General features: G+C 46.4%; 4 protein-coding genes across 5 annotated transcripts; 1 reads left to right on the top strand and 3 right to left on the bottom strand.

Annotated features, from left to right (window-relative positions):
• The first annotated feature begins 1,678 nt into the window (after positions 1–1,678).
• LOC6596736 (thioredoxin, mitochondrial) lies at positions 1,679–2,895 on the top strand. Its single transcript, XM_002021915.2, has 2 exons — positions 1,679–2,050; positions 2,406–2,895. The coding sequence occupies exons 1-2, from the start codon at positions 1,862–1,864 to the stop codon at positions 2,700–2,702; spliced, it is 486 nt and encodes a 161-aa protein (XP_002021951.1). The 5' UTR covers positions 1,679–1,861; the 3' UTR covers positions 2,703–2,895.
• Positions 2,896–3,066: 171 nt separating this feature from the next.
• On the bottom strand, positions 3,067–5,799 carry LOC6596737 (5'-AMP-activated protein kinase catalytic subunit alpha-2). Its single transcript, XM_026990022.1, has 2 exons — positions 5,153–5,799; positions 3,067–5,083 (listed from the first exon to the last, which is right to left on the bottom strand). Exons 1-2 carry the CDS (start codon positions 5,429–5,431, stop codon positions 3,599–3,601), a joined length of 1,764 nt encoding a protein of 587 aa, XP_026845823.1. The 5' UTR covers positions 5,432–5,799; the 3' UTR covers positions 3,067–3,598.
• Positions 5,800–5,937: 138 nt separating this feature from the next.
• LOC113566081 lies at positions 5,938–7,420 on the bottom strand. Its single transcript, XM_026990023.1, has 2 exons — positions 6,426–7,420; positions 5,938–6,205 (listed from the first exon to the last, which is right to left on the bottom strand). Exons 1-2 carry the CDS (start codon positions 6,615–6,617, stop codon positions 6,203–6,205), a joined length of 195 nt encoding a protein of 64 aa, XP_026845824.1. The 5' UTR covers positions 6,618–7,420; the 3' UTR covers positions 5,938–6,202.
• A 2,083-nt stretch (positions 7,421–9,503) lies between these two features.
• On the bottom strand, positions 9,504–13,338 carry LOC6596739 (sex-lethal homolog). Of its 2 annotated transcripts, XM_026990059.1 has the most exons (7): positions 13,261–13,338; positions 12,393–12,610; positions 11,921–12,310; positions 11,599–11,706; positions 11,334–11,515; positions 9,675–10,279; positions 9,504–9,565 (listed from the first exon to the last, which is right to left on the bottom strand). In XM_026990059.1, the coding sequence occupies exons 2-7, from the start codon at positions 12,468–12,470 to the stop codon at positions 9,549–9,551; spliced, it is 1,380 nt and encodes a 459-aa protein (XP_026845860.1). In that variant the 5' UTR covers positions 12,471–12,610; positions 13,261–13,338; the 3' UTR covers positions 9,504–9,548. The 2 variants fall into 2 exon arrangements, with proteins under 2 accessions (XP_026845860.1, XP_026845859.1); XM_026990058.1 differs by lacking the exon at positions 9,504–9,565 and having other exon boundaries at positions 9,597–10,279.
• Between the last annotated feature and the right edge of the window lie 2,497 nt (positions 13,339–15,835).

Here is a 15,835-nt window from a genome sequence, read left to right as displayed (position 1 = left end):
CACAACTTGCCGCAAACATATGCCGGAGGTGATGCCCACACAGATTACTCTCCCGATAGGTGCCCATATTGCTGGCATTGCTGGGGTATGTTTACATGCTAACAAAAAGGTATGGTTAAGCCAAACTGATTTGCCTCCACACCTTACCTTAGAACGCACCTTGGGGGGAAGGGAAAAACGACGCTCGGAACACACAAATCAACGAAGAAGATGATAGATAGGGAGGGGAGCACACGCACATGGAGGACACGCACACCACAAAAGAAAAAGTCGCGCTCCAACACCAACACCAATAGACACACAGACACACAAACACACTCGACTTCGACCCCAAGCCAAACCAAAGCCTCGCTCGTTTCGCTGTAGCTCGGGGCGGGCGGGCTTTCGGGCCTACTACCTAACCTAACTGTAAGCACGAATCAAGCGGCAGAGCGAGACGACGGATGTGGAGCTTTGGACTAAAAGGACAAAGCTTGCGACCGTTACTGCCCTTGCATCTGTGTGTGTAAGTGTGTGTGTGTTGTGGCGGTGTGCCAAAAGCGTGTGTTGATGTCATAAATCCCACCAAAATACAACAGAGAAAAGAAGAAGAGGGAATGGGAATGGGGCAGGGGAAGCGGCAAGGATATTGCGACGCAGAAGCCCAGAGTCAGAACAGCTGTGCGAAAGCCAACCATATCCATAGCCATCCATCCCGTCAAAACACGTTTCAAGATGCTGTGTGGTGCTCCCCTGCCCATGCCCATGCCAATGGCCATACCCCCTGGGCACAAAAGGGGGTTGAAACTGCAGCAACAGCAGGGCGAACAATAAGGACAAGAACGAAATCCGGCTCAAGGGAAGCTGCGCACCAAAAATAACTGCGAGCCGGAGTCGGAGACAGAAACAGAGCCGAGACCTGAGTTCTGTTTCTGATTCTGGTTCAGGCAGGGGTCGAGCTGTGGCCGCGTTTTGGAAATGGGGTGGAAAAATATGGGCAATTTCTTGAACACGCACACACACACACACACACTAACACAGTCACAAAAATCCGAGCCTCTCTCCAGTTGGGATTCCGATAATTTCCGATTGAAACCCCCGCTTAGGACGAAGGCTCCACCCCGACCCCCCACGACAAAAGCATACTTTTTATGAAGGAAGGCCTTCTCATCTCATGGGTCATTCCCCCACCGGCACATCCACGGACTCTGAGCTGGACTTAACACACACACGGTGGGGGCCCGCAGAGGGCGACCCTGAAACCCACCAAACAATTACATATCCGTAGAATATACGCAAAGGATATTTCTCCTCCAGCCCGATTTCCAGCACACGGATTCTGTTTACACTTTTGCTTTACTTGGGGCAGCACACAAACAAAAAAATTCACAAAAAGTAGTAATAGGTAAACACTTTTGCGATAAACAGGGCTCTCGTACCGCTCGTGGCTCGTGGAGAGGCAACAGCGGCAGCAAAAGAATAACAACACGAACTGCCACAAATCCAAAATGCACGAGCGGGAATGAATGTGACAATTGCGCAAATCTGGCAGCACTCACACGCACCCAAGTGTTGAATAATATGCCGAATGCCGAATATCATTGACCAATGTTGCCACTCTGTTCGGCGATAGCTCGATAGTCCACTCGATAGGCCGTGCTGTTTATAAACAAACAATTAATACCAATACCAAAACGCGCTGAGTGAAGACAGAGAAAATCTATTTGAACAACATCATTATAATCTAATCGCCTGGGCCACTCCGAATACGCTCAGAATCCCAGCCCCGGAGAACATTGTAATCGAAATCGGTATCGCAGCCTACCCCCACAAATCGCGCGCACACACTCCTGTTCCCTGCAGAAATTCCACTGGCAAAAAAATGCTTAAGATTGCTGCCGAGGGAATCGCGCCACGTCTGGCCGCCTGCTGCCTAATCAGCGCCAGCGCCCAGAGCAGTTGCCACCGAGTGGCCCCACAGTCTGCAAGGGCCACACAGAAGTACCTATCCCAGTCGCAGCACCTGCACAAGAAGCTGGTCATCAAGGATCACTACGAGTTCGATCAGAAGGTGAGGGAGAGAGAGAGAGAGAGAGTGCGAGCGAGTGAGCAAGTGCGCGCCTCAGGCACAATTATGCAATGATTCTGGCATGCGGCACCTGCAATACTATCTGGTGTACGTGAGCGGTTCCGGCCGTAAACAGCGAGCCAACTAGCCACCCCATGACGCATTTGGCTATGCGACTGTCTATCTCTGTGTGTGTGTGTATGTGTGTGTAGTGAATAGCTCGTGTATGCAAATGAGCCCAAAACGGCGGGCTGTTACCGGTTTGAGCCCGTTTTTTATTTTGTTTCGAAATGTCCAAAGATCTAGTATTTGTCCCGAACTAATATCTTCTCCTCTCTGGGTCTGGGTTTGTGTCCAGGTCATCAACAGCGACAATCCGGTGATTGTGAATTTCCATGCCGAGTGGTGCGACCCCTGCAAAATACTCACACCCAAGATGCTGGAGCTGCTGGAGAACTCCGATGAAATAGATGTGGCCATCATTGATGTGGAGACGAACCTGGATCTCGTCGAGACATTCGAGGTGAAGGCCGTGCCCGCCGTCCTTGCCTTTCGCAACGGCGTTGTGGTGGATAAATTCATTGGCCTGGTGGATGCCAACAGCATCGAGACGTTGATCGACAAGCTGAAGCGGAAGCAACAGCAGAAGCAATAGAGGAGGATTACCAGGATTAAGGATGGGGGCCTCGGATACAATAGTATAGCTTTGCCGCAAATCGAGATTTTATATAAAAAACGAACCAGAGTAGACTGTAACCGCAGTAGATAGATAGCCTAACCCTTATGCAGCAGCAGGAATACTTTTAATATGCAATAAAAATCTAATATATAATCATAGTAACATTAAACCTGGTTTATATTTCGACTTGTTGCTGCTTACCATTCCCATGGGAATCGGAATGCGGCACTCAAAACTGCAGCGGATCAGCTGAGTGGATCAGTGTTGGTAAGCGAATCAATCATAGAGATGGAGTGGGATGGGAAAAGTGATTTAGTTCCTGGTTAGATAGAGATAGCAATAGAATGGTTTATTTGGTTGCTTTATTAAGGCTTTTGTTTATACGAATACATAGTTTATGGAACTGAACTGGCCTGCCCCAAAACACATTAAACCGCCTCCTCCGGAGTAGTGGACTACAAACTAATAACTGACATCTGGCGCACTCCCGTGCGATGCGACGCGGATTCGTTTGGGGATAAATACGAAGACGAAGTACGAGTATACGGAAACATACGATACGATACAATATACAATTAGGGGTGTAAAATAATAACTCAACGTGTATAAAATAGAAACAGAACAGATCTACAAACTAGGGTCGATTCGGTTAAAGCAAAGCGGTCAAGCGGATACGCGGCTAACGGTAGCGGGTAGCGGATTGTCGGATGACCTGAATGGCATCATCCAATTACGAAACATTCTTCTGTTCTTTTAGTTTAAATCTTAGTTATGGTCATGCCACCGGGAGAGGAGAGCCCTGCCCCGCGGCGGAGATGCCATTTACTGTTGTCATTTGGGGGTAGACTATGGACCGATGTGGATCCGGGGGCTCAGCGCGCCAGCTGTATAATGAGCGCCGCGCACATCTCGAAGAATTCCATGGTATGGTGGCCGGTCGGCTGGAGCGGCATCAACCCGGTCACGCTAAGCGGTGGCGGTGTGAGGCTCTCCATGATGACGTCGTCCCCTTGCTCCACCTCTTCATTGGTGAGGGACTTGAAGTCGAGCAGATAGCTCTTGGCGTCCACTTGGTACAGCTGCAGCGACATCTTCGAGAACTTGCCCGTCTTCACGTTCTGCCGCCTCACACGGACATGATACGGATTGATGATCTTCCACTCGTAGTTGAGCGCCTTCATGGCCCGGTACACCTCCAGCATTATGTCGTTGGGCTTGCTCTGCGATCGTATGCCCAAATGCCACTTGGCCCGCTTGATGGGTGTACCGCCGCGCGCCGTCTTCTCGGGGAAGGCAGCGCCGCCCGAGTTCTGCACGGACATGGCCAGCTGGCGGTCGCGCATCGGTGCGATTCTCTCCGGATGCGGTCGTATGGCGGCCAGAACGCTGCTGCTCGGCGGCGCCACTCCGGGTGGCACAGGCGTGGCGCTGCCCGAACTGGCGGCCGTTCCGCCGCCCACAGTTACCGTGGCCAGAGGCGTCTGGCCGGAGGCTTGTCCTGGGGTCTCGTGCGATGCATGGGTGGCGATTGGCGGCGGCGGCGGGGACCCGGCCACAAAGAAGTTATTGATCTCGTTGATCTGGTTGGCGGCGTCGTCAGCGAAGCGCTTGTTGTCGATGATCAGGTGGTACGCGATGGCCAGCTGGTCGTGTGGATCGCCGCTGAGCAGCGAGTTGTGCACCTCGAGCTCCTTGACCCCGAACTTGGTGCAGACCTCGGCCACGGCATAGGTGTCAATGACATTCGAGTCTTGCTCAATCGACGAGGGGAAGAGGTAGGCGGGCAGCTCCTTTTGGAACCACTCGTGCTTCTTGATCTCCTCGATGTTAGCCCGCTTGAGGGGATCCACCTGCAACATCTGGCACACCAGATTGACCACCTGCTTGTTGAGGTACTCCGGTATGGGGAAGATGCCCGATTTGATCTTTCGGAAGAGCGTCGGCACGTGCTCGTCGTCGAAGGGCAGCGTGCCGCAGAGCAGGGCGTACAGAATGACGCCGCACGACCAGATGTCCACCTCGGGACCGGCATACAACTTGCCCGAAATGACCTCGGGCGCCGCATAGTTGGGAGAGCCGCACGAGGTGCGCAGGAACTCTCCGTCCAGCATCATGTTCGATAGCCCAAAGTCAGCGATCTTCACGTGCATGTTGTGGTCGAGCAGGAGGTTCTCCGGCTTCAGGTCGCGGTGCACAATCATGTGCCGGTGACAGTAATCCACGCCCGAGATGATCTGCTGGAAGAAGCGGCGCGCCTGATGCTCCTGCAGCTTGCCGTGTTTCACGATGTAGTCGAACAGTTCGCCGCCGCTCACGTACTCCATGATCATGAAGATGTCCGATGGGGTGGAGATCACCTAAGGGAAACGGGCAAGGGGGAACTTATCACACAGGACTTCGGGACACAGGAATTTAAGACTCCTTACCTGATAAAGCTTAATGATGTGCGGATGCCGGAAGAGCTTCAGATTCTGGATCTCTCGCCGAATCTTACCCACCACATCTAGGCTCTTGATCTTCTGCCTGTTAAGAATCTTGACGGCGACCTTGACGCGCGTAATCTGATGCTCACCGATCTTTACCTTACCAAAGGTGCCCGTACCGAGCGTGGCGCCCAACAGATAATGCCCGATTTTCACTAGCGGCTGGCCATTGACGGTGCCCGCCGCCGCTGCCTCAGCGGCCGCAGCCCTCGTCTGGGGCATTTCGCTGTCGCGTCACTGCGGCGGCCACTCGAATTGAGTTACCAAGCCACTAGACGGAGACGCACTAAGCTGTCGCTGCAGTAGCAGCAAGTGGCAAGCACTGTCCGAGGGAGGGTAGAACGTGAGCAGGAAGAGGGGAGCGACGAGCGGTGGAAGGTCGTTATCTCGTTTATTGCGTAGTCCGCTATCCCCTCTGTGGCGCTGTCGTTGGTCACTGTCTTGCGGTGATTGTTTATTCTATATATTTCTGATAACTCTCAGTTTCCAATCCTCTTGGGTGAAATTCGATGCCGTTGGGCAGCTTCGTAGTCGCCAATTGTGTATTGTAGCGACAGATTAACTATTGCTTAAAGTTTTTTGTGGGGCTTTTCCTCTCGTTTAATTGACATTGGAATACACGGTGTGTTTTCCAACACAGTGGTGCTGTTCCAGCAGCTGTTTTCGAATCGCTCCTTCTCGCTCTTGCCTGGAAGGCGGAAACGAGAGGTCGATAAGTCATTTGGTGAACTGTAATCGATAGCTATCGCCCCCAACAGTCAACCTATTGGGCGCGTTCATTTTGAACAGGGTAACAACTTGGTTAAAGCGCGGAAAATAATACTGTTTGTAAATTCTTCTTGTAGCTCCATCGTATCCTTCCTCTTTACTTACAAAAAGAAACCACGAGATCTTTTACCTCAAGTGCACTAAAAGTCTTCAAGTTTCATAATATTTGTGTGTATTTAGAAAGCCACAGTTTACATCTTTGTTCGTCCGGTTGTAGGCGCTCGCTCACTAAAGGAGGAAAAGAATTAAGAAAATACATCAGTTTTGTCAAAAACTCTGTATATTTGGCAAAGTCCGAAACGGTTTTATAGTGACAGGTTGAAACTATCAATCATTTTATCTTAACTAATACATTAATTTTGAAAATTGCTCGTGAAATCCACGGGTTTGCCAAAAAAAGTTTTGGTTCTAGCACTCTTCTCTTTTTTGCCTTCTCAAGAGGACTCACCGTTGAATTGGCAGGACCTCTGCTCACAGCGGCGCACTTTGGCACCAGGACACTTTGATACTCGTTGGCACGACACCGTTTCATGACTTTCACAGCTACTGGCTGTGGCTTGTACTTTTGTATTTGGCTTATGTTGTTTGTATGGAATCCGTGATCATATACTCCACTGGTCTCTGGGGTGTTGCTGTCCATGTCCTAGAATGAAAAAAAAAACCAGTCTCGTTGCCTATTCCCTATCATCCAACTCCCTCATGCCTATCCTTCGTATATTACAACCTCCCTTTAGATTTTCTTTGCCTAATTTTCTTGTTCTGTGCACTTTTAAGATACTTTTGTTCAGTTACATTGCATATAGTATATCATATATTAAATTCTGTTACACTTATAAAAAGGTTCTCTTACAAATAAATCTCTCATTTGGTTTTCTGTGCTCTTGGGATAAATCGTTGTCATTAATCTAAACGTAAAGGGCTTTTTTTCTTCTTATACGACGGCGCTGAGCTACTCCGTCCCTCGGTTGCTTACGGACTACATTGAATGTGTATATTTAATACAAATTTAACTATTCGACAAGAGCAGCCTTCTTCACACGCTGACAATGCTGCTATGTTATTATCTTAACACTTGTTCATGCTACAATAGTTGTTTTGTTTTGATAGTTTTATCTTACAAAATAAGCTCGTCTCGTTGATTTGTGGTAGGTCCCGGTCGGGTCTGATCCCCAGGTGGCGACTGTACCCTCGACTTGTTGCCGTTGTCGTCTCTCTCTTTCTGTATCACGTGAGGGCGCCATATTGCTTTGCACTATGCTCGCTCCTGCTCTCGCTAACATGCTGCGCGTCTCATCTCATCTTATCGTCACCTCTCGCTCTTTTTCAGAGCTAACAATTAAGTCTGTGTGTCTGACTTGATGTTTATAACGTATAACGGTTAATATATATGTAATGGTATCTTTTTATTTTATATTTAACGTTAATTACATGTATTTTTCGGCTTGTTTCTTTCAGTTTTTTTCTTCTTTTTTTAAATTTAGTCTGAAAAAAAAAAACACGTACCTTATCTATGATAATTCTACAAGACTAGGGTTTTATTTTTATAGGTTTATATTTAGTCAAAAAAAATTTTTTTAAGAGTTATAATATTGATATTTCTACTCTATCAAAGGCGTTTTTCCAGCAGCACTCGCGCGGAGTTTCTGATTTGACAAAATGGCAAATATATGTGGAATTTCAGATTACAGAATCGGGTGTTTTATACATATATCCATTGTATATTCAACATACATATATATATATATTCATATATATATATATGAATATGAATATTTATATATATGTATATATTTATTATATAATTTGTGTGTGTGTGTGTCTTTACATACAATTTTTTGAGGTTCCAGGATCCTCTTATAATTTTACAATTGAATCAAACATTCTGCAGAGTTTATTCTGAGATGTATGGTATACATATATGTATGTATGTGTATGATATTGAGTGTTGTCTGGAAGTGCGTATGTTTTGTATGCTTCTGATACAAAAATTAAATGGAATTTGAATTGGATATCGATCGTTTCAAACGTAAAACGTGAATAGTTTGTGAAATTCTAAAAGGAGAACTCTCCTGCCTCTTGCCTCGTGTGTATGTGTGTGTGTATCTGCGTAGCTTGGAATCGTTATGTTTATCTCTGTTTTTGTTTTCTTTGTGTATCTGTTTTGTTTTTGTTTTTGTCTGCATCCCTTTTGTTTTTGCTGCCAATGCCTTTTTGCGCCGCTCTCTTCCTTCGTTCGCCCTCCGATCTTCAACCGATCAATCAGTGTGTGTGAATATATACATTTGTGTGTTTCTGTGTGTCTGTCTGTACGAACACATACATACATCTAGGTAGAGAGAGACGCACAGAGTCAAAGAGAGAGAGAGATAGAGGAGTATTGAGGGGGCTATTTCCGGGATATTACGAGGGGGATGATTTAGATTCAGTTTCGGTTTCGATTTCGGTTGTAGTGGTTAAAGCTGCCACCGCCTGCGTGCCTGCTGCCTCCTCCGGCTGCTCCACCACTGCCTCTGCCTCCGCTAGTGCCGCGCAGCATCTCATCATCATCAGCAGCATCCTGGTTGTTGTTGCCACGTCCGCCACCACCACCAGTTGTTCCCGGCCCCCAACTCGCCTCCATTCTATGCTGTTGTGCTTGAGCTGTTCTTGGAGCTGGTGTTGTTGCTGTTGCTCCGTCTGTTCGATCTCGGTCTCCCCTGTATGTCACATATACAAGACCCATGGCTTGCAATCTCCCAGTTTGAGGATCTAAGTAGTTGAGGGTATTGACATGGTTCGAATCGGAACACTGGTAATATACATATGCGGTATCTGCTCCGGCTCCTTCTTGTGTGGTTGTTCCCGCTCCTTCTCTTCCTGCAGATGCTGCTCCTTCTGCTGATGATGTTGCATACGTATACGTTGTGGGTGTGGCTGATGGTACGGGCACTGTTTGCGTTGATCCAGATCCCTCATCGACCTGATGATAATAATAATATGTTGTGCCACCCGATTCTCTCGATGTCGCGGTATATGTTGGAGTTCGTCTTGCTCGTGTTGGTGGTGCTCCAGGAGCTGTTCCTGCAGCCAAATATGTGGTGGCGGCAGGTGCAGAAGTAACCACATAGCCAACCGTATTTGGATATACAGCTGCTGCTGCTGCTGTTGCTGCTCCTGCTTCTGCTGCTGCCGGTGTGGCTGCTCCTGATCCTGCTGTTGTCTGATAGGTAGGAACAAAGTAAGCAGGCGCATAGTAGGCCGACTGGCTGGGTATCTGAATGTTGGTCTGTTGCTGCTGTGACTGCTGCTGGCTGTAACTATTCATATTGTTGTTGGTGATCGCGCGAGACTGCTGCGGCTGGTTGGGGGGTTGCTGACTGGCGGAGATGGTGGACATGTGTGTTGTTGTTGTTGTTGTTGTTGGTAGCAGATGTTGTTGTTGTGGCTGGTATGATGGCTGATGAGACTGTGGTGGCTGTGGATGTGGACGCGACTGCGGTTGCGGTTGAGGATTCGGATGCGGAATTTGCTGCTGCCATTGCACGGCTGCCTGCTGGAGTGGCTGCAATGTGGCAATGGCAGCATGACCACTTCACCTGTGAGATGCAGCTAATATTGGTGTAAAGAAATTAATTTTTTTGTGTGTTTTAAATAAATTTCTGTGCATGATTGTTATATGGATGCAGTTTTTGAGATCGTGTTGTTCTATTTGATCTACCTCTATGCGCCATATGCTGGTAGCCGCCACCGCCACCACCGACACCGACACCCGCTCCTCCACCGCCCCCACCTCCACCATGCATATGCACACCCACTCCCATTCCTACGCCCACGCCCATGCCCCCCATCCCCATGCTGATGCCGTGGACTCCTCCGTGCAGCTGCATATGGTGCACCGCCGGGTGGTGGGCCATATTATGGTGGTTGTGGTGACTGTGGCTGTGGTTGTGGTTATGCGGCTGGTGGGGATGGTGTTGTTGCTGATGGTGCTGGTGGTGATGCGGTGGGTGATGGTGTTGCTGGAGCTGTTGCTGGTGCGGCTGTTGCATGTGTGGATGATGCTGGTTGTTGTTGTGGTGCTGGTTGTTGTTGTTGTGGTGGTGATGGTGGTGCGGCTGATGTCCAATATGCAGTGGGCCAGCCATTCCCCCACCGCCACCTACACCACCGCCAATCGGCCCGCCAATCTGCGACATGAACTGTGCAGCCTTTGCCTTGCCATGTTCCTCGGCCAGACGCACCCAAATCGGCTGTGTGCATCCCAGTGGAACCGTATTGTTCAGCGTGTTCAGTGCATCCTGTGCCTCTTCGCGCTTACTGAAGCTGTAGCGGAGAATGGAAAGAGAGAGAGAGAGAGAGAGAGAGAGGGAGAGAGAGAGATAGACAGTTAGAGAAAGGCAAAAGGAGTAGACACTATAGCTGTAGGATATATGGAAATCTTTTATTATACGGGGGTGCCACAGACCGAATTCCAACCTTCGCACCCCGAATAGCGTTTGGGTAGAAATCAGAGATTGACATTCAAAATCAGTTGGAATTCGGCCTGTGGCATCCACGATTATACTAGGTATTGTGAGTCCTTTCTCTACTCTGCGAGTTAAGGCATCCTTTTCCATTTAAATGCCCTGGCCCTTGGAGCTCTCTAGATATCTCTGGACCTACTGTGAATTGTGAATGTCTCTTGCATCCTTTTCTACATATCGTTTGAATCTTGAACGTGTAAATCTTACATACATCAGTTTCATATCACAGATTCATCGGATTATTCAAAAGAAAGCATAACAAAAGAGTTGGCTGATCTTGCACTGAAGCGTTCTAACGATTTGGAAACCATTTAATTGGCAAAGGGTGATGCTGATGCTCTGATAGATCAGTGATTTTACAGTCTTAATAAACGTCGTGTCAGATCTGGGCTTGTAGCTAGAAAGCTTGCAGATAAGTTATGCCTAAATCTACACTGCAGCCACGACACACCACAGATGAACGCCCCGGACAAGGTTACATATAGCGTATATGATTCGTTTGTTTAAGAACACAATTCATCTTACAATATGTGCTGAATATGCATTCCTTTGAGAGCCTAACAGCTCCTAGACAAGCACCTAAGTCTGGGCCACAATTACGACCATGAATGACAATCTCAAATGAACATTCACTCTGGACATTTCTGTATTACATTTCTCTAATTACAAATATCCTATTAAGGAATCTATACATAATATTAAGAGTGCATTCAAACATCTCTATATTTAAGGGCCAAATTTGAATAGATCTTGATTTTGGAAGGTGACTCTAGATCAGGGGTCGGCAGCAGCGCTGCTGCTGGCTTATGAGAGCTATTTTACTTCTGGGGGCAACAGAATAACGATGGACTTACCGTACAAAGGCAACGCCGCGCGGACGTCCGGTGAGTTTGTCCCGCAAGATGTTCCGTTGGACAATTTGGCCAAACGGCGAGAAGGTTCTGGTGAGCATATCATCGTCGATATTGCGTGGTAGATTGATGACATACAGGTTGGTGTCCTTGATGGACTGGCCGCCGGGGCGAGCATACGAGACCTAAGAGACGAGAGAGCGTCCCGAGAGACAGGAATGAGTATGCGCAAGCGGTAGGTGGTTCGGGGACAGGGTGGTACACTCACCTTCAATCGCTTGTTGCGCACATATAGCCCGTTCAGCTTATCGATAGCTTCTTCGGTGTCCGCCTCTGTTCTGTAGTCGACGAAGCCGTAGCCGAAGCTATATCCAGTCTGAGCGTCGGGCGCGTTGCCAAAGAGGGTGGGGGATGAAATAAACCAGAGAGAAAGGATGCACAGGTTAGAGTTGCAGTTTGTGTATGTATCGCACGGTGCGACAAGGACAACAAGAGCAATAGCAGGAGGCCTCTCTTGACAACAACGACCTGTGACGTGCATCCTGCGTGGCCTCTTACCCTACTTCCCCGGCTGGCTGGCTTTGGCTTACCTTGAAGTCGCGCATGATTTTGCAGGTGTTGATGCCCCCGAAGTTGGCAAAGAGCTCGTACAGCTCTCGGTCCGTCATATCCTGTGGTAAGTAGTTGACTATTAGATTGGTCGAGCTCACGCGCTCCTCCTGCTCTTGCGGCGGTGCGGCGGCGTTGTTATTGCCACCCTGTTGCTGCTGCTGTTGTTGGTCTGCAGGGCCTGCTGCCTCCTCGCTGCCATGGTTGTTCTGCTCGTCCCCGGACGATTCCTGGGGCTGCTGCTGCTCCTGCTCTTGCTGCTGGTCCCCGCCCGCCTGGAGCTCATTGCCATTGCCATTGCTGTCATCATTGAAGCTTTCATCCTGGCTGCTCTCCTGCTGGCCCTCACGCTCCACAGCATCGGCTGGCTCCTGGAAAATGGGAGGAATAAAGCGTATTCAGCATTAGATTTCGAGTGGAAAAACGGGAGAGGATTTTAAGGCTCGGACTCACCTCCATGTCCGAAGACAACTCCTCGTTCTCATTCTCATACTGAGGGTTCTGATCCTGCATCTTGTCCGACTGCGACATGGCTGTCCTGATCCTGTTTTATACGCAGCCCAAAAAAAAAAAAACGTCGCTTGCGTGTGCTTTCGCTTTTCGCGTCTCCGTAGACTGGTCAAAGTGCCACAAAAAATGTGTTGTATCTACGTCGCAGTGCGCGCCAGAAGCTGCAAATGGAAAAGAAGCACAAGAAAAATATATGTGTATTCGGTTTTCTGCAGCCTAATTCAATTAAGAGATGATGTGTGATGTCGTTGCACGCGTCCGCGTCCACTTCTGTCTCCGGTAAGGATTCAATTTCAATTGCAGTGACCTGGCCCTCCGAATTGCAGCTCGTTCGTGTTGCCCCCAAAATGTGTGTGTACATGGTGGAGGCTTCGGCTTCGGCTTCAGCTGCGGCTGCCCCCGAAGGTCGCTCGGATGTCCGGATAGTGTCAGGTTTGAGCCTGACGAAGCGCATCCAGGGACATGGCCAATTGCAGCCGAATTCACGTCGGCAAGCTGCCGTGTTGTCGGTGTTCAGTAAGAGCCCGCCTCCCAGGGAAGAGCTGCTGCTGTTACACTCGGCCTGGGCTGGAGCCCGACGCGGCCAGAACACAGCAAAGTAGCTAGAGAAAAATCTACCCCCACCCCTAAAAAAAAAAACACCATTCCATGCACACTCATGCACACACATACACGAACACAAACGCGGGGCAGCAACAAGAAAAGAGCGAAGAAAAAACTAATGTACGGAGAAGTCGGGAATACAGAAGAAACCCATCGCGGGGCGTGGGATATTCGCGAAAATACAATTAGAAAATAATTCGCAACTCACTTTCTTTTCACCAATTGCTGACACACGAAGCTACACTAGAAAACAGCTAATTTTTATTTTTTTTTTTCTCGGAAACGCTTTAGCGGCGCCCTCTTCGGCTGTGTGACCGCGGATTTATCGTTAAAATATACCTTCCGACCCTCAGATAAATACCAAAATATACCGTCTCATTTTAAAAATATACCGTAAATATACTGACGAATTGAAGTTATATTTTACATATATATCCTCGATTTTGATATTCCGTCGAATATTACTAGCCATTTAGATCTCTCAGCTTTGTCCACATAATTGTATCCTATAATATTGATGAATAAATTTCCTACTCGCATGTATTGTATATTGACTAAAACACGGTTTGCAAATTAGTGTTGCCCGCAACATTGTGCATGGAGTGACACTAAGAATGGCCAATAAAAATCGTCAAAAAGGCAATGCAAAACTTGTTGCTTTAGCAACATTTCTTTTGACCAATGAAAATCGTAAAAAATGCATTGAAAAACTAGTTGCTGCAGCATTATGTTTTAAAGAACATTTTTGCGTCGTTCCCGTTTGAACCGGTTCGTAATGTGGCGGTATATTTAAACCCATCACATGAAAAACTATGTATATATGGATATATTATAAGTTGTGTATATCAAATACATATTAAAACTGTCTTTTCAATAATAGTTTTGACACTAGTCCCTGGGCTCCGTTAAATTGACACACATGGCAAGTACCCTGTTGAATAGCATGATGCATGATGGTCTTAATATTCCCCAATAATTGCGGCATATTCATCCTTAGCGACTGCCCGAATGTTTCCAGGTTTCGGCTATTAAAGTGGCTCAGCCTGAATGGTATACCATCCAAGGCTCAATTTTCGCCGAATAAAATTCTGAATCTGCTCCACCTATATTCCTCCACCTGAATATGAACATCACGTTTGGTTGGTTTTACTTATTCAATGATTGGGAAATGCAGTTCCAATCATCACCACATGCCGATCCAAGAACAATAGTTTAAAAGTATGGAATGGGACTTATTGTTGCCTACCGGCTAAAATAGGTCCTTACCCAATTCAAAATGAATACGAGTTATGCGCGCCAAATAGAAATTGTTTGAAAGGAATGAGCTAGAAGGATTTAAATGCAATCTATTGGAATAAATGATACACGTAAGAACGATTTGTGAGCTAAAACTAAAAAAACCTGCGTATGGAAGTTTCTATACACTTTCTTCTTAAATATACCTTTAAAAATTAAATTTAATAGATTGATGAATCAAATACCGTCGGTTTAATTTTACTGTCAAAAAATACCGAAAAGTTTTAAAAGTTCCATAAACGATCATCCTGCTCTTCGCCATAGGTGATAAGAATTAATATCGTATCGAAAGTTTCCAACGGAACTACAATGAGAGAAAAAGCGATCATCACTACTTAGAGATCGAAACCGATCTATCGAAAAAATATATTCCCGTATGACTCTCAGAAACATACCATAATATACCCTTAAAAAAAATATATATACCAAAAAGTATTACCATACTAAAGGTACACCCAGCGACAAAAAAAGGCCTCACTCTCATATTTTATGGATTTTTTACTTCTCCAGCGTGGGGTTTCCTTAAATGTTATCCGATTCGTCAAATTTTTTTTGTTTGTGTCGATAAATCAATTCCTAACAAAAATAAATACTAAATTGTTTGTTTTCATATTCATACAATTAAAAACAAATATTTTTCCAAATAACACTTTTTTCAACGGTCATTTACTAATTTGATCAAACGAAGGAAACAAATTCAGTAAAATTTTAAAGACGATTTCTTCAAAAAAAAAACCACAATTGTATAAAACCTTCAGATTTTGGTGTTAGATGGCCAATCTAGGCACTTATTGTCCACTTCCGGCTTCAAAATGTTTATCTGTAGTTGAAAAATAATCAAAGCTAGTTGAATGCATTTTAAAAATAACAAAGCGTCAAATAATCACTTACAGAGCGCGATCGATGATTTAGGATCGTCCTGAAAGATGGGATCTTCTTCTCTCTCAGTAACTGGTTCCGTACTGGACACAACTACACTGCGAATAATTTTCTCATTGTTTTTTGCATTCACCATACCCTTAATCGTAATTAGCGATTTAATTTTATATTTAGATATGTATCCTCAAATCATATAAGGCGAATGCTTTACGGTGGCAATATAGCAATTTTCGGAAAAGCGTTCTCCTTTTCTGCGGCGAACTGTACGCGAACCATCGGGTACAATAAAATTAAATTTAGACTCATCCGAGAGTATTATTATTTGGGACCACTCAGATTCACTCCAATTAGAATTTTCTGTACACCAATTTAAGCGAGCTTTCTTCATTCAACTACGCAGAAGTAGCTTTTTGCCAGGTACCCTTTTTATTAAAGACACCTCCTTTGGCCGACGTTAAATAGTTCGAGCCGAAATATCATCTGTATATCGTTGCTACAGTTCTGATGCTATCCTAAATGAATTTTTAAACCGATCCCAAAGCTCGTTTAATAATAACACAATCTTTTCTTACCCCAATGCTAAGATTGGTACCAAAAAATATTATTTA

The sequence above is a fragment of the Drosophila persimilis genome, unplaced genomic scaffold (genome assembly GCF_003286085.1).
Source record: "Drosophila persimilis strain 14011-0111.01,24,50 unplaced genomic scaffold, DperRS2 tig00000520-arrow-pilon, whole genome shotgun sequence".
NCBI classification, from domain to species: Eukaryota; Metazoa; Arthropoda; class Insecta; order Diptera; family Drosophilidae; genus Drosophila; species Drosophila persimilis.
The sequence above is the reverse complement of the archived record's forward strand: the minus strand, read 5'-3'. Positions and strand labels throughout refer to the sequence as shown.